Source organism: Heteronotia binoei, chromosome 13 (genome assembly GCF_032191835.1).
Source record: "Heteronotia binoei isolate CCM8104 ecotype False Entrance Well chromosome 13, APGP_CSIRO_Hbin_v1, whole genome shotgun sequence".
Lineage (NCBI taxonomy): Eukaryota > Metazoa > Chordata > Lepidosauria > Squamata > Gekkonidae > Heteronotia > Heteronotia binoei.
In genome coordinates, this window is record NC_083235.1 from 427,952 (window position 1) to 454,253 (window position 26,302).

General features: G+C 55.9%; 1 protein-coding gene across 1 annotated transcript in view; it reads right to left on the minus strand.

Annotated features, from left to right (window-relative positions):
• Positions 1 to 26,302, minus strand: part of DOCK6 (dedicator of cytokinesis 6) — an 89,947-nt gene that overhangs the window by 39,703 nt on the left and 23,942 nt on the right. The window contains exons 11-28 of the mRNA XM_060253224.1: positions 25,359 to 25,515; positions 24,017 to 24,141; positions 23,082 to 23,175; positions 21,960 to 22,122; positions 19,860 to 19,977; positions 18,422 to 18,492; positions 18,139 to 18,277; positions 16,835 to 16,936; positions 16,072 to 16,158; positions 9,965 to 10,196; positions 7,464 to 7,622; positions 5,892 to 6,076; positions 4,829 to 4,936; positions 3,425 to 3,514; positions 1,970 to 2,065; positions 1,040 to 1,180; positions 583 to 696; positions 261 to 431 (exon numbers count right to left, since the gene is read on the minus strand). Coding sequence (XP_060109207.1) covers positions 261 to 431; positions 583 to 696; positions 1,040 to 1,180; positions 1,970 to 2,065; positions 3,425 to 3,514; positions 4,829 to 4,936; positions 5,892 to 6,076; positions 7,464 to 7,622; positions 9,965 to 10,196; positions 16,072 to 16,158; positions 16,835 to 16,936; positions 18,139 to 18,277; positions 18,422 to 18,492; positions 19,860 to 19,977; positions 21,960 to 22,122; positions 23,082 to 23,175; positions 24,017 to 24,141; positions 25,359 to 25,515 — 2,352 coding nt within the window. The remainder of the gene's footprint in view (positions 1 to 260; positions 432 to 582; positions 697 to 1,039; positions 1,181 to 1,969; positions 2,066 to 3,424; positions 3,515 to 4,828; positions 4,937 to 5,891; positions 6,077 to 7,463; positions 7,623 to 9,964; positions 10,197 to 16,071; positions 16,159 to 16,834; positions 16,937 to 18,138; positions 18,278 to 18,421; positions 18,493 to 19,859; positions 19,978 to 21,959; positions 22,123 to 23,081; positions 23,176 to 24,016; positions 24,142 to 25,358; positions 25,516 to 26,302) is intronic.

Consider the following 26,302-nt stretch of genomic DNA (forward strand, 5'->3'; position numbering starts at 1 on the left):
ACCCCCAGGCCCAAACCTTCTCCCAAAGGATCTGGGGGCCAAACTGCCTGCTGCTTTCCAAAGGACTGACCGCAGGGGGCTGATCTGGGCTGGGACTGAGGCATGTGGGAGGAGGGACTCCTGCCTCCCCCAAACCATTTCCTTGAGCCAAAATGGCCCCGGGGGAGGTGAGTTCTTTGCCCGCCTTCTGGTCACACGAGGGCCCCCACAAAAGCCCCTCCTGCTGCAGGACGTCTCCCTTGTTCTGGCCACTTCCTTGCCTGAGAGGTTGCTGAGGAGACAGACGGCGAGGGGGAGGCCGGGGGGGAGAGGCCGCTGCAAGGCAGGTTCAGCGTGACGTAATGCTCGTGGCTGCAAACGATGCGGATGAAGTCCATCCTCAGGGCCACGAGGGTGTTGGGCGTCTGGGTGACCAGCAGACGGTTGTTGATCTAGGGCAGAGGGAGGTGGATGTCACCTTTGGGGTGCTGCAGCAACACGCAAGCAGGGCCCACCTGCAGCCACAGAACGCGCCGGGGGGGGGGGGAGGCCACTGTGGCCTGCAGAGGGTCTGTTCCCCAAGAGGACACACTTTTTTGTTACCTGCTTGTAATAGGAGCGCAGCAGGTGGAAGACAAAGCCCCGGTCCATGAGGGAGAGGAGGTCATTGAGGAAGAAGGCCAGGCTGCTGTTGAGGTGTTCCACCAGTTCCACATCCTGGGGAGGAAGGAGAAGGTGGCACCTTGAGGGGGCAGACGGGGCACGAGGAAGGGGAGGAGGCTTGGCAGAGCCTTCCGGAGGTCTCGCTGCTTGCAGGGCGGTTCTCACAGGAGCCAGCCAGTGGGGGAGGGGAGCGGGGCAGATCCACAGGAAGGAGAGGCTGCTGCTGCACAGGTGGAAGTGCCCCTCCCTCCTTGGTGTTCTGAGAGAGGAGCTCTCTTGTGGCTGGCGGGCAAGAGGGCTCGCTGGGGCCCAGCAACCACCTCTGGGCGTGGGAATGCAGCCACGGCAAGCCCTGCAGGAGGGGAAGGCAGGCAGCCCAGCGGAGCCCCACACCCACCTTCTGGCAGCGGTTGGCGATCTCCGCGCTGAGGGCACACACCAGGGCTGAGATGTCGTCCACAAAACGGCTGGGGAAGCGCGCCTTGCGAGGAGCCCCGAGCTTGTCACTCAGGAACAGGTGGTGAGCCATGCTCTTCACCTGCAAGGAGAAGATGAGGATGAGGAAGCCATCTGCGGATCTGGCCCGGGGGCTGGAAACCCATTTGGCCACCACACTTAGGGCACCACAGAAACTGCCTGCCCAGGAGAGAGGGGAGGCGTCTGAGAGCCCAGCCCCCCCAAAGCACTCAGCCGGGGGAACTTTGCCTGCCCTGCAGAAATCCACATCGGGAGGAGGCAAGGAAGGGGCACGACCCACAGAAGGGAAGAGCTGTGCTTGGGCGGGAGATGAAGGGACGGTGGGCGGGAGAGGCTGAGAAGGTGCTCAGAAGGCAGGACGGGGGCCCCAGAGGTCTTGGACAACCAGATCTGGGCACACCTGGTGCTTCTGCCCCTTGAGGCTTCAGAGGGACAAAGAAGGCAGGCCACGTCACCTGCCTGGACAGGCTCTCGGAGGGGCTCCATGGAGTCACTTTTGCTGCCCAAGGAAGTCACTGGCAATGTCCTGCTGCCCCCTGGTGGTGCAACAGGGTCGGAGATTTGTTGGAGGTTTACGTTTGTTGTGTTCTGTTGGCTGCAACTGTGGCTATGTTGACCTTCTGCATTTATTAACTCTAAAATATGAAATTCCACATCAGGCCAATCTTTTGCGGCAGCTGCCTCTAAAGAATATTCCCGCTTGTTTACCCGACAGAAGGTGTGAATGAGGAGGGGAAAGTGGAGGCAAAGAAGATGGAGGATTGATTTGTGGTTTTGCACTCAGGATCTTACAATGGATGCCAGAGGACTTCACAACAGATACTGGAGGAGGGGGGGAGGGGGGACGTACCATGAGCTGAAAGAAGAACCAAGCCTGGTGCACGGCTGCTTCTCGCACGGCACTGCTGCTCACCACCCACTGGAGGGCCAGCTCTTCATGAAGCAGCTACCAGAGACACAGAGAAGGGGGGGGGGGGTCAGCAGGAAGGCAGAGCTGGGCAACCCCTGCAGAGAACTGCAGAATCTACTCTCTGCTCAGTCACAGCCTGGCACCACTGGAGCTGCCAACATGCCATCCCAAGAGAAGGAAGAGGGGGCCTGAGTGGTGGGCAACCTCATCTGCACCTGAAGCCCCTTCCTCTCTCCTCATTCGCACCTGAAGCCCCTTCCTCTCTCCTCATCCGCACCTGAAGCCCCTACCTAGAGAAGGAGCCGCCCCGTAACCACTGCTGGGCTTGCTGGTCCCAGGAGCCACTGCAAGTGCAAAGGCAGCCCAGAAACGGCTGACACCGGCCAGGAAACGGGGCAGGTGTGTTTGGCTACAGCCCCCGCTTTGCAGCACCAGTCATCCCTCATACGGTTTTGGTGAAGTCACTCATTCCCAGCCAGCTCCCTCCTGGGTGCAACTGATGCCCCCCCACTCATCCCCTGGAGCTCTGGGCCCGACTGGCCCCAGTCCTCACCCAGCCAGATCCTGTGGAGCAAAGGCCCCTCTAGGCGGAGCTGCTGCTGCTCTGCACACAGGAAGTGGAGAGGAAACACACACATACAAAGACATCCACAATGGCTACTCTCCTTCTTAAGTCTCAAAGCACTACGGAAGAAAAGTGCATTGAGAACAGAACGGTCCATGTTGGCTTCTTCTCTGCAGTTGCTTTTACCCTTCCAAAAACCACTCCAAAGAGCACTTTGGCCTGAGCACAGCTGCTAAAGCCACCATGAATCCAGCCCTACCTGTCCTGCTGCTCAGCCATGGCAAGGAGTGTGGGCTGGCTCCCGCCTCAGCTGGGCCCAAGTGGGAAGGGATGGGCAGCCACAGCCGGCTCTTCCCCAACAGCAGTCCAGCAGGACGGCTGGGAAGAAAACCCAGGGAAGGCAGATGTTAGAGCCGGAAGAAGTCAAGGAGATCTCTGAGAACAGCTGCTGGCACCAAAGGGGTGCAGCCAAACCCTGGAACAGGAGGCCTCACAGCCAGCAAAGGCCTGGGACTCTCCAGGACAAGAGGATCCGGGCACAGAGATGAGAGCAGCGAGCAAAAGGCTCAGAGTTGCAACCTGCAGCTACCCAGCCAGCACTGGCGTTTGCCACAATGAAACGGCTCTGTGTATCCCACAGCCAGCAGGGCCTGGTTCTCCACCGCAGCTTCTAGCCCAAATATCTGATGCTTTCCCGCTGTGTACTTGGAGAGAGTTCCACGGGATTCAGCGGCAGCCTCTCCCAAGTCAGAGTTCCAAGAGGACAGCCGCTCAAACCTGCCTTCTGGGGCAAGAACTCTGCCCCCCACCCCCCGCCAGGCCCTCTCTACCTTTTTGGTCGATGGCCTCATCGGGGTGGCTGGAGCCAGAGTGGAGCTCTCAAGATAGGAGGAGAGACGGTGAGGCTTCCGCCCTGTAGCCTGCGAGGAGGAGGAAGAGCGAGAGACAGAACAGAAGAGCAGAGGAGAGGAGAGGGTGACACAGAAGCACAGAGGAGTTGCTCAGAAAGGAAGGGGGAAAGACACACCCAGCCTGGTGTCCCTCCATAGAGGAGAGAGCTCAGCACCTGAGGTCAGGAAGGAAGGAAGGAAGAGGGCAGAAGGAGCAGGCAAGGTCCCGAAGGCCAGGGCCACTCCAGCTCCACAGTCCAACAGGCCAGCAGGTTTTACTTCGCCCCTGGGAGACGCTGGCTCAGCTGATCCATGCCCAGACACTTCCAACCCACCCAAAGACATCCACGCTCAGACTCCCCTTATCAGAAGTTGGAGAGCATCTCCTGGGCCTCCTCAGGAGCTGCATTCGCACACAGGGCTGGGATGCGAAAGGGTCTCTTCACCCTCCCAGCTTAGCTCTGAATTTTCCAAACTTCCATCCCACCCCGTACTGCTGCCTGCGCCATCTTGTTGAGATTTTCGGCAGGAGCAGGGATGCGGCTGGGACCAAGACGCCCTCTAAGGAGCCTCGTGAGCAAAAGGTCTCCTTCGTGGGCTCCTGGCAGGCAGGTTGGGAGCCCCTGCACCAAGCAGTCTGCTCTGAGCAAAGACAAAAATGGGTGAGCCGGAGGCTAAAAAAGCTGTGAGCTGAGGGGGGGCACTGGCTGGGACAGGTGGAAACCCTGCCTTACGAATCACTTTCCAGGGCAGTCATGGAGACTAGTCGGCCTCCGAACAATCCCAAAGGGGCAGCCGGCTAGTCTGAAACCTTCACAAAGGAAATGTAACATTTTAAACACTTCTTGATAGAGCAGAAGACCAAACCTGTTTCCCCAGCGTCTTCATCCATGGCCTTAAAATACCAACACATTGCTCTCCTACCCTGAGAAGTAGTCAAAGGGCAAGAATTTGACACCTGAGTCCAAGAAAGCCAGCTGCTATGGATAAAGCGGATGCCAGTGGTTGTGCTCAACTCAGCCTCCCACCAGGAGCCATCTTAGGCATGAGGCATCCAGGGGAGCTGCCCACACTGGGGCCCCCCACCTGTGAAGCCCTTGCACCCCCCCCAGCACTGGGAGGAAGCCCCTACCTGAAGAGCCAGCCCAGTCCCGCAGCTGCCCCCCCCCTCCTAGGAGAACAGGCCTGGCCAGGAAGTTCTTTCTCCCACCTTCCCTCCCCAATGATTCTGGGGCCTTTCCCTCTAGCTCTGCCCAGAGCCCAGAATCTCCAAGGCCCGCCCCCGGCCGATGCAGCCCCACTGGGATGAGGAGGGAGGCCAGGGAGGGGAGGGGAGGGAGGCACCTGCTGCTTCAGGTCCGTGCTGGAGTTTGGGTGGTTTCTGCGGAGGACGTTCCTTGGACCTCCAGGGGCATAAGCCGAGTTGACCCAGGAATGCGAGCGGTCGATGCCCTGGAGGCAGAGAGCAGAAGAGGAGCACGAAGGGAAAGGGAAGCCCAGAGAGGGAGCTCCACCCAGCCCCCCCGCAAGCTCAGCCAGTTCTGCTGCATCCCACTCCAAGTGCTGGCAGAGCCCTGGAGACTGCCTCGGGGGCAGGGCTCAGAAGCCCAACAAGCTCTCCAGAAGGCAGACCCCTTTCTCCCCATCATGCCCCCTCCAGAAAGCTGCCCCTGCCTTTGGAAACAGGGGCACCTGGGCAGCTGCAGTGGGCCACAAGCAGAATTCCTCAGAAGGCTTTTGTGGGATTCCCAGTGGAAGGATCCAGAGAAAGCCCTCTAGGTTTCCTCAGAGGCTGGGAGACGCCCTCAGCTCTTCCTCGGGAGAACCCTTTTGTTTAAAAAAGAGCCCGGTTGGCCCAGCCTGTAGGAAGAGGGGCCGGGGGAGCGGCCAGTGTCCTCCCTTGACCAGCCTCCCTCCTCGGTGGCTGAAGCAGCCAGATCCTGGCGCCAGAGAGAGGAGGCTGGCCCCCAACAGGTTGCCACCTTCTGGAACTCTCTGGGGCTTCCCATGATACCACCGGGGGCTCCACGGGTGCCCTTGACTCCCAAGGCCCAGACCAACCCCCCCCAGCCCCCACTGAACCACTGGAGACCCACAAGAGCTCCCATGAATCAGCACTCCCCACGTCAGAGACTTTACTCAGAGCTTTTATTCTCGAGAGCTCGTCCCCTGAAACTCTTGCTGTTCTCTAAAGCGTTCCTGGACTCCGGTGGGGCTGTCCTCCCACAGACCAGCATGGACTCCCTCCGGACACCATCATAGCAGAGGCGGAGGAACCCTTCTCTGTCCTGTGCACTAGAGACGTCCTCTGGGGCCACTGTGCCTTCAGCAAGCACGCCAGCTGCATCCCTCACCCTCGCCTGGGGCCCAGAGAGAAGAAGGCGTCACGGACAAGAGCACTGCTCACCTTGCTGCTGTTGCTACTGCTGGTCTTCTGAGCCTGCTCCTCTGGGGAGTCTGGGGAGGTGGCCAGGTCTGGGTTGCTGTTGCTGATGCTTTTCGAACGGGAGAGATTGAGGCTGGCCGGACGCCCACTGGTGCGGGACAAAGTGGCATACTGAGCAGAGCCACTGTGCGGAGGCAGTCCAGTTTCTGCAGGAAGTACAGAGGAGCAGAGGTAGATGGCCAGTAGGGACTTTGGCCCTCACAACAGCCATTGTTCTAGGAAGGCACGTTGGCCATAACCCATCCTACAATCCCGTGGCTGCCTTTCTGCTTTCAAATCATTGTGGCTTCGTCCTGTCAGAAAGGCCTTGACTGAAGAAACAGGAAATCAGGCTCTGGGTCAAGAGAAGCACTCAGGACAGACCACTGGCCCTTCTAACAAGATGCAAGAGACTGAAAAGAAGATAACCTGAAAAATGTGCTCAGATTGGGAATGGATGGGGCATGGTTGGGGCTTATTGTGGAGGGATCCTGCTCAAATTGGAATAAAATAAATATGAAAACATTTTTGTCCTGCTGTTCTTCCTGGCTCAAGTGGCTCACAAGCATGGTTAAGAATGTTTTCAGTTCAACACCCCTCATTGGATGTTCTCCTCCAGATCAAAGAAGAAAAAGGCCCAAGGAGAGAGGGGAGGGTCTCTGGGCATTCACTCCCTGCAGAGCCTGGGAAGGCACCCCAGAAGTCACAAGAACAACTTACATGCTCTGTCCCCCCCCCCATTAGAGAACCCACATTCACTTCCTTCCAGCCAGGTGGATGCTCTACAACGAGATGCCTTCCACATCATCATCTGCACCCCCCCCCCCCAACCAGTGAGCTCCTGCCAGGCCTGTGGGGGCAGTGGCGTCTACTTCCATGTCAACCTCACCCACAGCTCCCCCCCACTTCCTCACTGAGATGTTCTGAGGATGGCCTTGTCCTGGGGAGGGTGCAAAGCAGTAAATTTTCATTCTGCAAAACCAGTAAAACTGGAATGGCGCAGGAGGAGGGCCTTGTGGCAAGGGGGGCTGGGCTGCAATAAAAGTGGGATTGTTCAGGACGGCTCTTTTGCAAAGCTTCAAAGGCTGCCTTTTATGGCACTGGGTGTTGTGGGCACTTCTTGCTGTTCCTACTTTCAGCCATCCAGTTTTTGCATTGATGGTATGCTGTTTTTATCACACTTTGTATTCCAGGCATTACAATGCTTATTGTATACCTTCTGCTGTTCCTATTGCACTGATAAATGTCTCAGGTCTCAGCAGGAAAGGTGGACTATAGATAAAGCAAGTGGCTAAAGGCAATAAAGGACGTGGCTCAAGGGTAGCTCAAAAGCAGCACATTCCTGCCCCCATTGCATCTGCTAAGCAGCCAGTGCTTAACGAGGGAGGGAAGAGGGAACTCCAGCACTTCCAGTGGGGCCACGCGGTGCCTTTCGGAGTAGCTCAGCCTTCCCACTGGCCCAGCTGCCAGCACGAGGGCCGCCTGCTCAAGCGGTCATAACCCCAGAGGTCCAAAGCCTGCACTGGCTTTCTCCCCCCACAGACCACCGGTTACCTGGCAAGCCTGGTTCCCCCACGGGCAGATGGAAGACGTAATAGACGTAGGAGGACAAGAGATGGTTCCGGCCGTGCTGGTCCTGGCTGCCCTCCAGGCTCTTGTGGATCTGGCTCACCAGCACAGCCATGGCTTCGAAGGCAGCCCGACCCATGTTCACTGCCGAGAGAGAGAGCGAGAGAGAGGAGCAAACCTCCCTCCCTCCCTTCAACGCTGCCGCTCTTCAGGGGAAGGGGCTGCTCCTCCCGCAGGGCCAAACCTTCATCCCTCCCAGCCCCCCTTTTGGATGCCGCCTCTTTAGAAATCTAGAAATGCCTTTTTTAAAAGGAAAAAACACCTTCAAAGCCAACCAGGCTCTGCTGACATGATTTGAAGGGAGAGCAGGGAAAGCGTCACCCCCAGGATCCAGGAGCCCAATTTATCCCAAAGGTAGTCAGAGCCAGCAGGCCAGGAGGCCTCCCACCCACCCACCCATGGATAAGAGACGTGGTGACATCCAGTTTTCTTTTTCCTTCAGGACAGGGGGGTATTCTGAGGGGGACATTTCATAGCGGTGTCTGAACTATAGGAGTGCCAGCTTGCTGACAAAATGCTGAACAGAAAGAACTTTCTAGAACTCCTTTCTTCCAAAAGCAGCCCTGGAAGAAACTTACTAATGTTGCAGATAGAAGGAGCCATGTCCTATGCAGTAGAGCTGTGACCAACAGCCCTTAAAACAGGCTTCAAAATGCTGCACTATTAGAGTACCAGGAGGTGAGATGGCTTAAATCTCCTCTGCGCATTTCCCCTCCAAAATTTTGTTCCCTTCCGTAACTGAGCTGCCCCAAATAATGGTGGTTTCCTTCCCTGTCACTGACCAAGACTGTTGTCTCTCCCACCCGGTCCCAGAGAGAGAGTTTGGCTTCTAGCCCAGCCCTGCTGGGACCTGAGGGGAGAAATGAGGAGCACTCTTAGGCTGAATGTCATGAGCCCTGACGAGGAGGAGCTGGAAGGGTTAACAGACCTGGGAGAGTTGCCAGCCAGTTCCTCAGCTGAACAAACAGCAGCTGGCCCATCAATCACTCTCCAGGCACCAGTGTCAGCTGTTGAGGATCAATCTCCTCCAAGCGCTCCTCCTCCCATCTCAAGAGTTTGAAGCAGGCTCCGGAAAGAACTTTCAGAGCGAAGACATGAGGCACGCTGATGCTTCAGATCTCTCAGCCCTGAGTTCAAGCAGAGTCGCTGCCACCCAGGGAGCAGGCTGATTGAGACTCCCATACAGCTCCCACCCAGGACCTGGTAACCTTGTGGACGCAACAAGTCTATTCTCTGGCTTGCATCCACGCTCCTTCCTGATCCTGACCTGCTTGATTTCCTTGGCACCCTGACCTTGTGGCTTTTGGACATTGACTTCTGATTCCGGTTTGTGATTCTGCATTGGTGGCTTGGCTCCTGCTTGACTGCCTAGGGTTGCCAAGTCCCCCCCCCCCCCCAAACTCCTGAGGCCGCTGTTGCAGGCCTCTGCCCTCCCAGGCTGAAGGACTGTGGAAAGAGATGCCACCATGGGACTTGAGGGATCTCTCTCCAGCTCTGGAGGCTTCATGAAGATCCAGCAGGACCCAGCGGCCAGAGCATCATCTGCCACCCAGGATCACTTGGGGCTTGGTCAGCCTCTCTCAGCTTCACCCACCTCCCCTCATGAGCATCAGCCAGAGGAGGGAGAAGGAGGCCAGCTCAGGGCCAGCAGGAGAACAGGGAGAGAAGGCCCTGCTGCCCACCGGCCCATGGATCTTAATCTCTCCCAAACAGGCATCAGAAGTGCTTCAGATAACAGCATGAATGATGGGAAACGAGAATTTCTTTCTTTGGGGAGGAAATAACAGCCACTCAAACATTAGCTTCATTGGCATTTTGATAAATGGGCCCTTCATAAGATATTCACCACGTGCTCCCTCCCAGCAAACCAAAGGGCATTCCGGGGCGGGGGGGGGAGGGAATGTGGAGCCCTGGAGTCCACGGCTGGGGTCACCTCTACATTCCAGCAGGAGCCCAGGGCCAAGGTGGCAGCCCGCCAGCCCTGCAGACTGGGAAGCCCCAGCTGGAGCTCCTGGGTGAGGCGGGAGGAGGCAGCCGCCCAGGGGAGGGAAGGCCACCTCTGCAGCGGAAGAAGTCACAGAATCCCGTCTAGCAATAATTCTGAACATTGATGCTCCCCGTTCAAATGGGCAGGAGATGTCTTCTCCGTAACAGCATTAGTGTGCACCTGCTCTGGAAATGTGGGGTGACCCCGAGGATGTCATAATACAAAGAATGAGTTTTAACAACAGCCTCAAGTTGTCTAAGAATCTAGAACCAGCCTCGGATGCAGAACAGTCCCGACTCTCCCAGATCCACAGGCCGACCCAATTCCCCCTCCCCCTCCCCCAGGAGCAGGCCTCAGAAGTGGGCAGACACAACGTGGACAGCAGCTCAGGAGCTGTGCTGGGAGGAGGGCCAACGGGGGCGGGGGGCTGTCTCTTTACCTGTCTGCCCTGCAATGACAGGGGGGTGGATGATCAACTGGATGAGCTTGTTGAGGACCTGGTGGCTGAAGGCGACGAGGGGCTCGAGGCTGGCCACGCGCAGGTTGCCCACACTGGATTTCAGCTCAGACTCCATGTTGCTCTCCGTCAGGATCACGTCTTTCAATCGGAAGGGAAAGGAGTATTCCTCCAGCACGTGGGTCAGGGTGAAGAACTTGTCTAGAAACGGGTCCTGTCCAGACAAAGGGCAAACAAGCTGCCAGGGCCCCCGAAACCCTCGGAAGCATCTCGGAAGCAAGCAGCACCAACCCTCTCAACAACGAAACACAACTGAAAGAGGAAATTATTCCCTGCCATGAAGCGATTTCCTCAGCCTCGTATTCTCTGGTGGGACTACAAGGGACTGTGAAAGGACCGTTGGGCTGAGCAGCTCAGGCTAAACAGCTTAAACTCCGGAGGGGGAAAAGGCTCTACAGAAGGTCCCCGTCAGACACTGTTTTAACACAGGGGTTCCTCCTCATGTGCTCCCCGCGGCCTCCATGGTGCCCACCCACCAACACCTTCCCTGGTGCCCAGAAAGTGGCCAGTTGGGGCTTTCTGATGGGCCCTGCAGAGGTTTTAAAAGCTGCTTCAGCAGCGGCTCTCCCCACAGCACAGCAGTGCGCGACTGAAGGCCTCGGCCAGTGTGACGGAACCGGCCCGATTCTGCCTTCAGACCCGGTTCCGTCAGCTCCCTATTGAGTCGCCAACTCCTGGAGGGAGCTATTTCTCCTCTTGCCCCTTGGGCGCGCTGCCACCACCTGCTCAGTCCTGGGGTTCAGATTGAGAGGAACAGGACTCCCAATCCCCCTCTCCAGCTATGAGGCCCGGCCTCAAGGTCCTCTGCCACCCTGTACTTGGGTTTCACAGAGACCTCAGCACTTCTTTGGGGCACCCCTGGAGGATTGGCACCTTATCCAACTGCATGCCTTCCCCCTTCCCTGGGGCCCCCTTCCTAAAAACAGCGTGGTCTAAAGCGGTCTGGGGATCTATGTGGTACAGAGATTGACTGCCAGCATTTAAACAGTAAAAATATATTTATTTAAAAAGAGAAACAGATAGGAAAAGAAAAACAAAACAAAAACAGTTGCATCTACAAAATTAGCACAGCACAGCACAGCACAGCAAATAGCATGACAAAGGAAAGGTGTTTATAAACGCTTTCTACTGTCCCTGGTCCAAACTTGTCCTGTCTTGAGAATTACTTACTTGGTCTGCCTGCCTGGGCCCTCCCAGGCAGGAGCCTCCATGCTCACCACATGCTTGCTCGAGCCCCCGTTCAAATCTGGCTTCTCTTCCTGCCTAACACATGCAAGGAACAACAGCACTTCCTGCCTCTCTAGGAGATTTTCCCCCTAGCGTTGTTGGTTTGGCTCTGGAAGGGAGGGGGGGAGTGAGGGGAAGGCTACAAAGCCTGCTGAGGGATTTACTGACCCCTGCCAAATGAAGCACCACCACTGACTAAAATGGTGTTTCTCCACAGCCAGGAAATAGCGGTCAGTTTTAAAAGTCATCCTGTTAAGCAGAGCTTCGTGTGGCGGAACCGGCCCGATTCTGACTTCAGACCCGGTCCCGTCAGCTCCCTATTGAGTCGCCAACTCCTGGAGGGAGCTATTCCTCCTCCTGCCCCTTGGGCGCGCTGCCACCACCTGCTCAGTCCCGGGGTTCAGATTGAGAGGAACAGGACTCCCAATCCCCCTCTCCTGCTATGAGGCTAGGCCTCAAGGTCCTCTGCCACCCTGCACTTGGGTTTCACAGAGACCTCAGCGCTTCTTTGGGGCACCCCTGGAGGATTGGCACCTTATCCAACTGCATGCCTTCCCCCTTCCTCGGGGCCCCCTTCTCAAAACAGCGTGGTCTAAAGCGGTCTGGGGATCTAGGTGGTACAGAGATTGATTGCCAGCATTTAAACAGTAAAAACATTTATTTAAAAGAGAAAAATATAGGACAAGAAAAACAAAACAAAAACAGTTGCCTTTAAAAAGTTAACACAGCCTAGTACAGCACAACACAGCTCAGCAAACAGCATAACAAAATAAAGGTGGTTTTTAAACGCATCGTATTGTCCCTGGTCTATACTTGATCTGCCTAAGAGAATGACTTACTTTGTCTTACTGCCTGGAGCCTCCCAGGCAGGAGCCCACAGGCAAGCAGCCTCCCTTCCCGAGCGCCTGCTGCAAACTGAGAAACTCTTCCTGCCTAGCACATGGCAAGAACAACAGCCCTTCCTGCCTCTCTAGGAGACTTTCCCCCTAGCGTTGTTGGTTTGGCTCTGGAAGGGAGGGGGGGAGTGAGGGGAAGGCTACAAAGCCGGCTGAATGGATTTACTGATCCCTGCCTTTTTGGATGAAGCACCAACACTCTCAGATGGCGTTTCTCCACACGTCCCCCTCCTTAAATTCTGAGCCGGAGGGGTTGCCTCCTACAGAGGTGACCCCGTAGCAGAATCCAAATAAACAAGGAGAAACCCGTTAACCAAAACATTACACAAACATTCAGGTATTTCTCCAATAATACATAAAGTCCAGCACCCTAGGTGCCCATGTCCCTTCTGGCCAACACGTCGCATTGCTGCATTCAGAAGGAATGTCCAGTCTTTAAGATGTACTCCTCCGTCTCCCAGGACCACCTCTGGAGTTTGGTGCTCTCCCTCCGTTGCTGCTGTTGCTGGGGTGAGTGGCCCATCAAAGGAGGGAATTCCTGGCCCCACATATGGGGTTGGAAACTGCCCAGTTCCCACACAGTTGCCTCTTCTTTATCCCTCATTGGTGGAATATTCCCTCTGTCCACTCTGTCCTCCCAGAAAACTACCTCTGGTGCTGCAAACAATTGCTGTCCCAGCTTCTTTTTGTCTCCTTCCTTCCTACCTATATGCAACACCATGGACCTCTCAGAGAATGGCTGTGGTATATTCACCTGCACCACTTGAACTGCCTTTCCCATTTTCTCTATAGCCCCCACACAGGTAGCATCGTCTAGATCATCCACAATCATATGGGGTCCCCCCCATTCCACTTTCCGTTCACCAGTATGAAGTGGCATGGAAACCATCACCCTATCCCCTGTCTCAGCTTCGGCGAACTCCCCTTTCTGGTCCTTTGTCACCTCACACAGTGGTTCCAGCCTAGGGTCACTTTGAACCTCTGACAGGAACATTTCTGGCTCCCCCAGACTTCCTATCACCTGCTCCTTCAAGCCACCCCTAGTCCCACTGTTTCCAGAACACTCAGCCAAAGTTTGATCTGGGTTCTCCGCCCCCTCAGTTGGTTTTTTAGTGTCAGCCAACTGAGCTCCTCCCTGCCTGGAAGGTCCCACAGCATCCTGCTGCCCTCGCGGAAATTGGCACCCCTCTTCCCATTGAGCACACCCTCCTGCAAGGTTTGAAACAGGCTGGTCCTCCCCCTCCCTGGTTAGTGGTGAGGTGGCTTCCCTAAAGTTGCCTTCCTCCCCCCACCTTCCCCTGAGGGTTTGGCTTGGGTTCTCAGTCCCCTCGGTTGGTTTTTCAGCACTACCAAACTGACCCCTTTCCTGCCTGGAAGGTCCCACAGCTTCCCAGGATTCCTGTCTGCCCTGCTTCAAGACGACCTGTTTTGAGAGCGTCTTGGACGATCCCACTTCCTGATCCACAGCTACTTGGTGAACCGGTTCCAACCTAAGGCCGCTCCGGACCCCCTTCTGGAACCGCTCCCGTCCCCCCAAGCCTTCAGCTATGTGCTCCTCTGAGCCTCCTGTGAAATCTCCACTCTCCACCTTGGTCTCTTCAGCATGCACATCCTTTATGCTAGACAGGTTCCCTTCCTCGCTAGGAACATCCACAGCCTCCTGCTGCACTTGGGGAAAGCTACACCCCTTCTCCCCTTGAGAACACCCTACTCCAGGGCTTGAGATAGGCTGGCCCTCCCCCTCCTGGGTGACTGCCCTCTCTTCGTCCTCAGTAACCTGGGTTATTTCCCCCTCCCTGGTTGGTGGTGAGGCGGCTTCCTTAAAGTTGCCTTCCTCCTCCCACTTTCCCCTGGGGGTTTGGCTGCGGGGTACAGCCTTGATAGAGTACTGGCCAACCACCAAATCCCGGCCCAATATCACTGGAACTGTTTGTTCCTTCATTACCCATTCAGGATAGGATTTACCTTCTTGTGGAGCCAAACCCCTGAACTGCTTTCGGGAGTGGTCTGGCCCCAGTTTAAGCCTTTTAAATACAGTGGCTTTATAGCCTGCAAAAGTTATCCCCCCATCTTCCATAGGCATGCTGTGATAGATGGCTGAGAGTTCTCCAGTCAGGTTGCTACAGAGGTAAGACATATAGTCTTCCTCTGCAATCCCCCACTGTTTGGCTGCCCTCTCAAAGTTGGAGAGGTATGTGGAGGGGTCTTCTCCCTCCTTGTACACTGCAAAGTCTTTGGGCGTGACTTGGATCTCTTTGCTTAGTTCAACTTCCAGACGTAGCACCTCAAGCTCATGGCGACGTTGCTCTTCTTGTTCCCGTCTGCGGATCTCTGCTTCTTCCTGTCTGCGGATCGCATCCCTCTCTGCTTGTCGTTCCTCTCTCTCTCGTTCCTCCTGTCTGCGCTCTTGGTACGCCTTGGTACGGATTCTTGCCAATTCCAACCGTAACCGCAAGAGTTCTTCTGACTGGGTGGGGAACATTTTTGCAAGTGCCCCTGCATGCTGATGATACTCCAACAGGAGGTCTTGCATATCTACTACAGTCAGGTTGTCACACTCCAGCTCGAGCTTTGCACACTCTTCCTGGAGCTGTGGCTTTGTCATCTCCAGGATTTCCAGCCTCTTAGCACGCTCCATCCTAACTAGCTAAACTTTCCCTACTCCAGTTGACCCGAAAATAAAACAAAACCGCTGTTGCTTTCTCTGGGTGCTTGCACGTATCAAAAAGCAAAAATGCCTGGCCAATCAAGTTCTCTGTTTGTTCTCATCCCACCGCTGCCGCCAAGTGTGGCGGAACCGGCCCGATTCTGACTTCAGACCCGGTCCCGTCAGCTCCCTATTGAGTCGCCAACTCCTGGAGGGAGCTATTCCTCCTCCTGCCCCTTGGGCGCGCTGCCACCACCTGCTCAGTCCCGGGGTTCAGATTGAGAGGAACAGGACTCCCAATCCCCCTCTCCTGCTATGAGGCTAGGCCTCAAGGTCCTCTGCCACCCTGCACTTGGGTTTCACAGAGACCTCAGCGCTTCTTTGGGGCACCCCTGGAGGATTGGCACCTTATCCAACTGCATGCCTTCCCCCTTCCCCGGGGCCCCCTTCTCAAAACAGCGTGGTCTAAAGCGGTCTGGGGATCTAGGTGGTACAGAGATTGATTGCCAGCATTTAAACAGTAAAAACATTTATTTAAAAGAGAAAAATATAGGACAAGAAAAACAAAACAAAAACAGTTGCCTTTAAAAAGTTAACACAGCCTAGTACAGCACAACACAGCTCAGCAAACAGCATAACAAAATAAAGGTGGTTTTTAAACGCATCGTATTGTCCCTGGTCTATACTTGATCTGCCTAAGAGAATGACTTACTTTGTCTTACTGCCTGGAGCCTCCCAGGCAGGAGCCCACAGGCAAGCAGCCTCCCTTCCCGAGTGCCTGCTGCAAACTGAGAAACTCTTCCTGCCTAGCACATGGCAAGAACAACAGCCCTTCCTGCCTCTCTAGGAGACTTTCCCCCTAGCGTTGTTGGTTTGGCTCTGGAAGGGAGGGGGGGAGTGAGGGGAAGGCTACAAAGCCGGCTGAATGGATTTACTGATCCCTGCCTTTTTGGATGAAGCACCAACACTCTCAGATGGCGTTTCTCCACACTTCTGCCTGAAATGTTGACGAGTCGCATTAGAGTTCTGTACAGCCCCAATCCCTCCCATTTTGTGGTTGGTCCCGCCTCCTGTGGTGGCCATTTTGAGGTTGTGCCTACTGCCCTGGGTCAAAATTCCAAAAAAAAAGTTGGGGACCCCTGTCCAAACATATTGGAGTAATCAAGGACACCTCATTTCCCTTCTTCAGGCACAAGCTCTGATAGAGAAGAATTCCTCCCTTGCCACCTGGAACCTCCACCGCCCCCTCCCCCTCTCACCTGCGTGTGGACGGAGGAAACGGCCACCAGCTCCACACTGAAGACCCCTTTGTGATTGTCCACCCACTTCATGCCTGGCAGCTGCACCTGCAGAGACACAGGGAGAGCCCAGGGCTGGGTGACCTGGTCAAGAGCAGCAGGCTGGGCGCAAAAACTGGGCTTCTGCATCAACAACCGGAACACGTATCAGACAGCAAGAATGGAGAGGACAGCAAAAGCTACAGGATCTCAGAGGAAGACAAAGCACAACCTCTTTGTGGTCAGAACTGGGAAGCCGCAAACATCACCCGCAAGCCGAGGGCGAGGGGCTGTCTGCTTCTGGTTCCACAACAATCCAGGCTGCTTTGACCCTGCAGCATGAAACTGTGGAAGCGGCAGCAAGAGGGCTAGAGGCATGCAGAGACAGCACAAGGCAGGCCACTGTCCCCGTGCGCCACGCCTTGCTGGCACTGCCCCTTCTCATGCCCTTCCTCCCAACAGCAAGAGCACAGAAGTGCCGGCCCAATGAGAATCTCGCTGGACCCTCCTGCACCCGGGGGCAATCCTCACTCCCCCCAGCAGCTGAGGGGTGACCCACAGCTCCACTGCCCTTCAGCTGCTAAAGGGGGAAAGCTGAAGGGGTGGAGAGAAGCAAGCTTCATTGCACCATTTTGAAGGCGGTCCTAAGCTCTGCCCCGCCCCTGCTTCATTGTAGGTGGAGCCTTCCCCAGAGGCCGTGTCTGCAGCAGGAGCCCCCAGGAAGCCCACAGGAAGCATCACTTACATCCGGGGTGAGCACAGAGTAGCTGGCCGGGGGCTTGTCCACAGACACCGGGAGGAGGAACTGGCCCGTCCGCAGCCGCCCATGCTGCATGAGAGGGATCCACTGCGCAGAGAGGAGAGAGACTGAGCAGAGCAGCACCCCCAGGCCACTTTGGCCCGCAGGAGAAAGAAAGAAAGAAAGAAAGAAAGAAAGAAAGAAAGAAAGAAAGAAAGAAAGAAAGAAAGAAAGAAAGAAAGAAAGAAAGAAAGAAAGAAAGAAAGAAAGAAAGAAAGAAAGAAAGAAAGAAAGAAAGATGGGAGTAAAAAAAGGAGGGAGGGAGGAGAAGAAGGAAGGGAGGAAGGAAGAGAGGAAGGGAGGAAGAAAGAAAGAAAGAAAGAAAGAAAGAAAGAAAGAAAGAAAGAAAGAAAGAAAGAAAGAAAGAAAGAAAGAAAGAAAGAAAGAAAGAGATGGGAGTAAAAAAAGGAGGGAGGGAGGAGGAGAAGGAAGGAAGGAAGGAAGGGAGGAAGGAAGAGAGGAAGGGAGGAAGGAAGAAAGAAAGAAAGAAAGAAAGAAAGAAAGAAAGAAAGAAAGAAAGAAAGAAAGAAAGAAAGAAAGAGATGGGAGTAAAAAAAGGAGGGAGGGAGGAGGAGAAGGAAGGGAGGAAGGAAGAGAGGAAGGGAGGAAGAAAGAAAGAAAGAAAGAAAGAAAGAAAGAAAGAAAGAAAGAAAGAAAGAAAGAAAGAAAGAAAGAAAGAAAGAAAGAAAGAAAGAGATGGGAGTAAAAAAAGGAGGGAGGGAGGAGGAGAAGGAAGGAAGGAAGGAAGGGAGGAAGGAAGAGAGGAAGGGAGGAAGGAAGAAAGAAAGAAAGAAAGAAAGAAAGAAAGAAAGAAAGAAAGAAAGAAAGAAAGAAAGAAAGAAAGAAAGAAAGAAAGAAAGAAAGAAAGAAAGAAGGCAGCTTCTGGGGGAGAACTGCCTGCTGAAAGCTCTCACATGCACTGATTTCTACGCCCCTTTGCTCCTCAGCACCAAGAATTTATTTCGATTTGTATCCTGCCCTCCCGCCCACAAAGAGGCCCAAGAGGCATCTCCCTCTTGCCCTGAGGATCTGTGTTTGCAGAGAGCCAAAGGGACTGAGGGCCAGGAGTTCCCTGCAGGCACCTGAAGGGCACCCACTCCAATGAGACTCCGGCAGACATAAGGTGGTCTGCTTGCCGAGGGCTGGCTGCCTTCTCTGACTGGCTTCAATCCCAGATGCCCAGGAGTGGGCGTGGGCCTGGGGCCTTCTGCTCTATCCCTCCCCCGCCCCCCAATCCTGCAAGCGCTCACTGTGTAGCCGACCGGGGTCTCCAGCGGCGTGTTCTGCTTCTGCTGGCAGCTCACATGGTAGAAGATGAACAGGAGGTGGTGGTTGTCTGTGAGGCTGGCTGGGATCTTCACTTTGAACTCTTCATAGAACTCGGGGGACCTATGGGGCAGAGGGAATCAAGGATGCCAAATACATTGCACAGCCCCAGCTGGGGTGGGGGAAGGCCTGGTTGGTTGCCAGGGCAACAGCTCATCCTCCCAGCCACCCCGTTTGCCACAAGGGCCCCCAACGGCTCAGACTCACTTGTTGTGGTACACCACTGCAGTGTAGGCCTCTTTCACAAACTCACTGCAACTTGATTTCCCAAAGATCACCTGAGAGGTCAGGAGAAAGAGAGAGGAAGCATTGGGCAGGGGGGGGAGGGTACAGGTGCCGAGGGAGGGGGGTCTCCAATGTGCTTGTATCACCTGCCACAAACGCCAAGTGTCTCTCAACCACTTCCCGTCCCAGCACTGCCCCAGAGGGAGGAGAGCAGCCCCATCTCGTTCCTCCCAAACCCAACCCCCCCTCCGCCTCATGGTGGGGATGCATTTCCATCCAGAAGGTCACATACGAGCCCAGCCCTCCCCCCTCCTGCAAGGCAGCTTTCACAGCACCCCTGGCTCCCAACACAATCCACACACACCCCCGCCATTAAACACGCGGAAATAGTCCAGGAAGGTTCTACAGTCCCGTCAGCCAGCAGAGAGAGAGAACTGGACAATGAACTAGATGCTGAGTGGGCTTTTGGTCCCTAAAATCCACTTAAAAAACCCCCATATTTCTGCCCTGCCCCAAAGTCCCCTCCTCCGTGGAGCCTCTGGTTCTCTTCTCCCCATTGATCCTCTCCGCTGCTCTGCATAGCAGGCCTGGGCCAGAGGCAGGGACTGGCCGTGGGTCACCCCCTGAGCGTCACGGCGGAGGAAGGATTTCAAACCTGGGTCTCCCCAGCCCAACCCCCACCCCCCAGCTTCAGTCAGCTCTCCTGAGCGACTCCACGCGCCCCCCCCCATTCCAAGCAGGGCATCCGCTGCTTTCAGCAGGAGGGACGAGGCCCAGAGGCCACATGGCCAGCCCTGAGTGGTCTGCTCTCCTGCACAACATCCGTCCTTCTTTAAAGGAGAATGTCCCCGACATCTTCTACCTGAAGAGATGTCAGACACCCAAGGGAAGGTGACGCAAGTCATTCTGCCAGTCTGAGCAGGTCTCCCCATAAACCTCCCAGGAAAGTCTTTCGCACCTCTGCACTCTCAGGGGGCTTGGGTGGAAACAGTGGCCGCCTCATCAGCATGGGGACTCCGACTCTCTCACACCCGTGCAGCTTTGAAAGGACTCTCACAGAGACACCTGAAGCTGCTGCCTTTTACTGCGCCAGCCCCTCCTGGGTCCACCAAGCGCAGTCCTGTCTACACAGACTGGCCGTGGCTCTCCAGGGTCTCAGGTGGAGGGAGGCCTTGAAGCTGGGAAAAGGAACAGGCTCCCATGAACCCCAACTGGTGGGCTGGGTAGAAAACTGTTGCCCAAAACACCTCGTTCCACAAATGGAACAGCTCCGAAAGCATAGAAGGATGGACCAGGAAGCTGAACTGACAGGTGAGACTCAGCCACTGGAGCTAAACCACATACACACTTCAGAGGTGCAGACACCTCTGGGCTCTTCCCCGGCTCTCTCAGCACCATGGAGCCTGCCCCGCCCACTCACCGGCAAGGCCTGCCCGGGCTCCTCTCCCGCCATGAACTGCAGCTTCACTGCAATGTTCCGGACGGACCCCTGGCGGCTGCTGAAATTCAGGCTTTGGGGATAAACGTAGAGCAGGTTCCTGGAAGGGGAGGAAGGGTCAGAAGACAGACTCAGGCTCTGCAGAGGAAGGAGGTCTCCAGCAGGGGCACTCCCAGCACCACCAGCAGCAGCAGGGGCACGCTCTGGCTCTCCACTCAAGCTCGTCTCAGGAATTCAGCCACACACAAGCCGCCTCTCTTCAGCGTGTGCACCAGCAGCTCCACAGATGAGGCACTGCCCCCTCCCCCCCCCTTTTTGGTGCTTAGGAAAGAAGGCTGTGAGCATCAACCTACAGACAAAAGAGGCAAGACCAGGCAGGGATCAGGTTATTCGATTAAAAGGCTCTTGGCCACTTTGAAGCCTGCTTTTAAACTCCGAGGTCCACTTGACAAGAACTGCCCAGTTGGAGCGGCCAAAGCCACCTACCTCCTTCTAGCAGCAGACCACGAGATCTGCTTCCCTGGGCAGGTACAGGAGAATTCTCCTCTCAGCAGCCAGTCTCACCTTGAAGCCTGACCAAACCCACCCTTTCAAAGCCAGAGTCGTGCAGCAGTTAGAATGGATAAAAGGAAGTCCTTCACCCAAACGGTGATTAACATGTGGAATTCACTGCCACAGGAGGTGGCGGTGGCTACAGGCATAGGCAGCTTCAAGAGGGGGTTAGATAAAAATATGGAGCAGAGGTCCATCAGTGGCTATTAGTCACAAGGTATAGATGGAACTCTCTGTCTGGGGCAGTGGTGTTCTGTAGTCTTGGTGCTTGGGGGGGGCACAGTGGGAGGGCTTCTAGTGTCCTGGCACCACTGATGGACCTCCTGATGGTGCCTGTTTTTTTTGCCACTGTGTGACATAAAGTGATGGACTGGAGGGGCCACTGGCCTGATCCAACAGGGCTTCTCTTGTGTTCTTCTGTGACACAGTGTTGGACTGGAGGGGCCACTGGCCAGATCCAACAGGGCTTCTCTTATGTTCTTATGTGACACAGAGTGTTGGACTGGAGGGGCCACTGGCCTGATCCAACATGGCTTCTCTTATGTTCTTATGTCTGGGGCAGTGATGCTCTGTATTCTTGGTGCTTGTGGGGGGAACAACAGTGGAAGGGCTTCTAGTGTCCTGGCCCCACTGGTGGACCTCTTGATGGCACCTGGGTTTTTTGGCCACTGTGTGACACAGAGTGTTGGTCTGGATGTGCCATTGGCTTGATCCAGCATGGCTTCTCTTATGTCTGGGGCAGTGATGCTCTGTATACTTGGTGCTTGGAGGGGGGCACAGTGGGAGGGCTTCTAGTGTCCTGGCCCCACTGGTGGACCTCCTGATGGCCCCTGGGTTTTTTGGCCACTGTGTGACACTGAGTATTGGACTGGATGGGCCACTGGCCTGATCCAACAGGGCTTCTCTTATGTTCTTATGTGACGCAGAGTGTTGGACTGGAGGGGCCACTGGCCTGATCCAACAGGGCTTCTCTTATGTTCTTCTGTGATACAGAGTGTTGGACTGGAAAGGCCATTGGCCTGATCCAACAGGGCTTCTCTTATGTTCTTCTGTGACACAGAGTGTTAGACTGGATGGGCCACTGGCCTGATCCAACATGGCTTCTCTTGTGTTCTTATGTGACGCAGAGTGTTGGACTGGATGGGCCACTGGCCTGATCCAACAGGGCTTCTCTGATGTTCTTATGTGACACAGAGTGTTGGACTGGAGGGGCCACTGGCCTGATCCCACATGGCTTCTCTGATGTTCTTATGTGACACAGAGTGTTGGACTGGAGGGGCCACTGGCCTGATCCAACAGGGCTTCTCTTATGTTCTTATGTGACACAGAGTGTTGGACTGGATGGGCCACTGGCCTGATCCCACAGGGCTTCTTATGTTCTTCTGTGACACAGAGTATTGGACTGGAGGGGCCACTGGCCTGATCCAACAGGGCTTCTCTTATGTTCTTAGCACAACATGAGGAGGAGCGGGGCTAGCAGAGGCAACACCCTAAGGCAAACAGCCACAAAGGCCACAGAGGCACACCCACCGATAGGTCGTGTGAGGCATGTAGACCTCCCGGACAGGGAACTCCAGGATCTCTTTGGTGGGCCGGACCCGCAGGTCGGGGTAGGGCTGGACATGCAGCAGCTCTGGAGACAGGGAGTAGTGCAGGTTCTCCGGCACGGGCGAAATGTCGATCTTGAGCAGGGCTGCAAGGAGACAGGCAGGAAATGCAGCATCTTCACCAAGGGTGTCGCACACGGCTGAGCGTGGGACGAGGCAGGAAGGGGGAGACGTCACGGAGCACTTTTCCCTTCTTCCTCCCACCAGACACTGCTGGCGGGGCCAATTGGCACCAGGGTCAGCAGCTGAACTGCTCTCTTTGAAGGGCCCCGGGGCCACACAGACCCGGCTGTGGCCCACATCATCGAGTGTTCCTTCTTCTCCTTGATGATCCCTGTGACTTCCCACACATTTGGCTCATGGAACACCTGCAGATGCCTTATCCTAACACTGCCCCCACCGGGTCCACCCAAGTCAGACTGGCAGCCGCTCTCCAGGGTCTCAGACACAGAGAAGTCTTTCCCAGCCCCTCCTGCCTGGCCCTTCCCAGCTGCGGGTTTCGGGGATTGAACCTGGGACCTTCTGCATGCCAAGCAGAGGCTCTGCCTCGGAGCTGTAGCCCCTCCCTACCAGAGCTCTTCTCTGAACCAGAGCAGGGAGCTGCAGTCTGCAGTGAGTTTCCAGTTCTGGATGGAGGGGCCCCTTTGGAAGATGTATCAAATTGTAACCTGGGCAAACCAGGAAGTGAGGAAGTGGAGAATGGGACGGACGGGCATGAAGCCCAGTTAGCAGAGCTGAGCCATGAGCAGGAGAGCCCAGCAGCAGAGCTCAGAGAGGGAGAACTGGCACCGGATCCCCCTCTCCGGTGGCAGCAGGCATGGAAAGGAGCAACAGGCCAAGTGGCAGAGAGACTGGCTGGGATTAGCTCTATGCCCCTGCTGCAGAAAGCGTATGCGTGGGCTTCTACCACAGCTGGTCAGGAAACAGCCCCCTCTGCCAGTTTGGGCTCAGCATGGAAAGGCTGCTCTCACTGTCTAGGCCCCACTGCCCCTCTGGGATCTTTAGCAGACCAGGCCAAAGGAGGGAAACAGCCACGCCCCCTGACCTGTGATCGGCCGGAGCCTGCGCAGGACAGACGAGGGACGCCTCATGTCTGCCAGGAACTTGTACAAGTCTTCGTCACTGAGACGGTCAGCCTCCTGAAATAAGGGGTGGGGACAAGAGGAGGGGAGAGAGCGGAGAAGAAGAAGGAAGAGGGAAGGAAGTGGGTTACGGAAGGCAGGAAGGCAAGAGGCCTGCAGTGCAGGCACAGAGGAAGTGTGCAAAGGCCAGAGGGCGGAGACCCCAAACAGCCTCTCTGCAAGTACCAACAGGCTCCTTCTCCCCACGCTGCCTTGGCCTGACTGGCTTCTGGAAGCATCCTCAGGAGCTCCCCCCCCCCCCTCGCCTTCAAAAGAAGCACCAGCTGAGAGGGCAGACAGGCTTCAACACTCACCCCAGACTAGAGAAAGGCGGGAGCTACACACGAAGACACGCCTCCCTCCATGCCCTTTTCCTCCTGGGGCAGCACGCAGAAGGGCATCCCCCACAGCAGAAGGGCAGAGGGAGGCGGGGGAGCAGCTCCTGGCTCCCCCCCCCTCCCGTCTTCCTTGCTCCTGTGGTCTGGCTGTGCTCGCTCACCTGAGTCACCCACATCAGCTGCACCTTCTGCAGGCAGTGGCACTCTGCAGCCTGGACTGTCTACAGCACTGGCCGGTGGGGGCAGAACTGGGTGGGGCCTTTGGGGTGCCCTGCATCACATGCGACTCCCACTCCAGCACCCTCTGCCACCCCAGGCGACCCACAAGCACAACCTGCCACTCTCCAGGCCAGCATGCAGCTTCAGACCAGGGCTGCACTTTAGCAGCAGGGAAAAGAACCCTCTTCTCATATCAGGAATCAGAAGAATCCTGGGATCTGAAGGCCCCAAACCCAAAACAACAAGGCTGTGGTTCAGTTCAGTTCTGCCTGCCCCCTCCCCCCGCCCCCTCCGAGCCCCACCTGCTTGAAGAAGTTGGTGACGGTGAGAGTCGCTGGGCGGAAGTTGCTGAAGCTGCATGCCTCCTCCCCAACACTCAGGCGCTCGTGTGCTTTCCTCTTGCGCTCGTTCCAGGTGCCTCTGCGCTCTAGGAGAAAGACACGTCCAGCAGCAGACATGGGGAACTATTCTTACAGCATGCGAGCTGTAAGAATGCGAGCCACTCTAACAGCCCCCTGGCTAAAACCCCACACAACACACATAGCTCAGGCCCTCCCCCTAAACCAGGGGTCACATCAGACAAGGAGCAGTTGTACTTCCCTATGGATTTATGGGGGGGATTAAGAAGAAGATGATACTGGATTTTTATCCTGCCCTATACTCTGAATCTCAGAGTCTCAGAGCAGTCAATCTCCTTTACCTTCCACACACACACACACACACACACAATAGACACCCTGTGAGGTGAGTGGGGCTGAGAGAGCTCTCCCAGAAGCTGCCTTTTGAGGACAACTTCTGCGAGAGCCCTGGCTGACCCAAGGCCATTCCAGCAGCTGCAAGTGGAGGAGTGGGGAATCAAACCCGGTTCTTTTAGACAAGAGTCCACACACTTAACCGCTACCAAACTGATTTATATCCCACCCTCCACTCTGAATCTCAGAGTGGCTCACTATCTCCTATATCTTCTCCCACCACAACAGACACCCTGTGAGGTTAGTGGGGCTGAGAGAGCTCTCCCAGTAGCTGCCCTTTCAAGGACAACTCTGTGAGACCTCTGGCTGACCCACGGCCATTCCAGCAGCTGCAAGTGGAGGAGTGGGGAATCAAACCTGGTTCTCCCAGATAAGAGAGCTCTGGCTGACCCAAGGCCATTCCGCCAGTTGCAAGGGTAGGAGTGGGGAATCAAATTCGATTCTCCCAGATAAGAGTCTGCACACTTCACCACTTCTCAGAGTGGCTCACTATCTCCTATATCTTCTCCCCCCACAACAGACACCCTGTGAGGTGAGTGGGGCTGAGAGAGCTCTCCCAGAAGCTGCCCTTTCAAGGACAAGTCCGCGAGAGCTCTGGCTGACCCAAAGCCATTCCAGCAGGTGCAAGGGGAGGAGTGGGGAATCAAACTCGGTTCTCCCAGATAAGAGTCTGCGCACTTCACCGCTACATCAAACTGGCTCTCTTAACCAAGGTGTTGCCTCTCCCTCTGCTTCACATCTGTGGCACAGAAAAAACTTTGCCTTAGCACATCTGTCGGTAGGTCCACAGAGACATGTCATTCCTATAAAAGCCAGCAGTGAGAGAGAGGCCCCAACAGGGAGGCAGGAAGAGGTGGACCTCTGGGCCCCTGGGCCACGGACTGTCACTCACCCCCCTCTGCCTCGGATGTCTCCCTCTCGAGCAGGCCGGCGCTGCTGATGATGTTGAGGAGGTGGATGGCCGTCCAGGCAAAGGGCATGCGGAACTGCCCCAGGCGGGTGCAGAACTGCTCGGCAGCCCCCCGGAGCCTCTCCAGCTTCTCCTTGTTCTGGCAGCATAAAGAAGAGACGTCCTCCATCACTGGGATGGACCTCCACTGCTCAACCACACCACTTCTCCCTCCCCCCGTCGGACAGGCCACATGGACCCTCCCTGCCCTCATCCAGCAGGGCTCTTCCTGGCCTCTACGCCCTCTTGCTAGCCCTCCAAAGAAAGTGGTGCGTTGGCCACAGCGTGGGGCAGGACTAGGTGGACCCTCCCTGGTTGCACCCAGCAGGGCTCTTCTGAGGTTCTTCTCAGGGGAAGGCCTCAGCCTCTCTGCCCTGTTGCTGGCCCTCCAGAGGAACTGGCTGGCCACTGTGTGAGACAAGATGCTGGACTAGATGGACCCTCACTGATCTGACCCAGCAGGGCTCTGCTGATGTTCTTCTCAGGGGAAGGCCTTGGCCTCTCTGCCCTATTGTTGGCCCTCCAGAGGAACTGGCTGGCCCCTGTGTGAGGCAGGAAACTGGACTGGATGGACCCTCCCTGGTCTGATCCATCAGGGCTCTTCTGATGTTCCTCTCAGGGAAAGGCCTCGGCCTCTCTGCCCTGTTGTTGGCCCTCCAGAGGAACTGGTTGGCCACTGTGTGAGACAGGAGGTTGGACTAGATGGACCCTCACTGGTCTGACCCAGCAGGGCTCTTCTGAGGTTCTTCTCAGGGGAAGGCCTCAGCCTCTCAGCCCTGTTGTTGGCCCTCCAGAGGAACAGGTTGGCCCCTGTGTGAGACAGGAGGCTGGACTAGATGGACCCTCCCTGGTCTGACCCAGCAGGGCTCTTCTGATGTTCTTCTCAG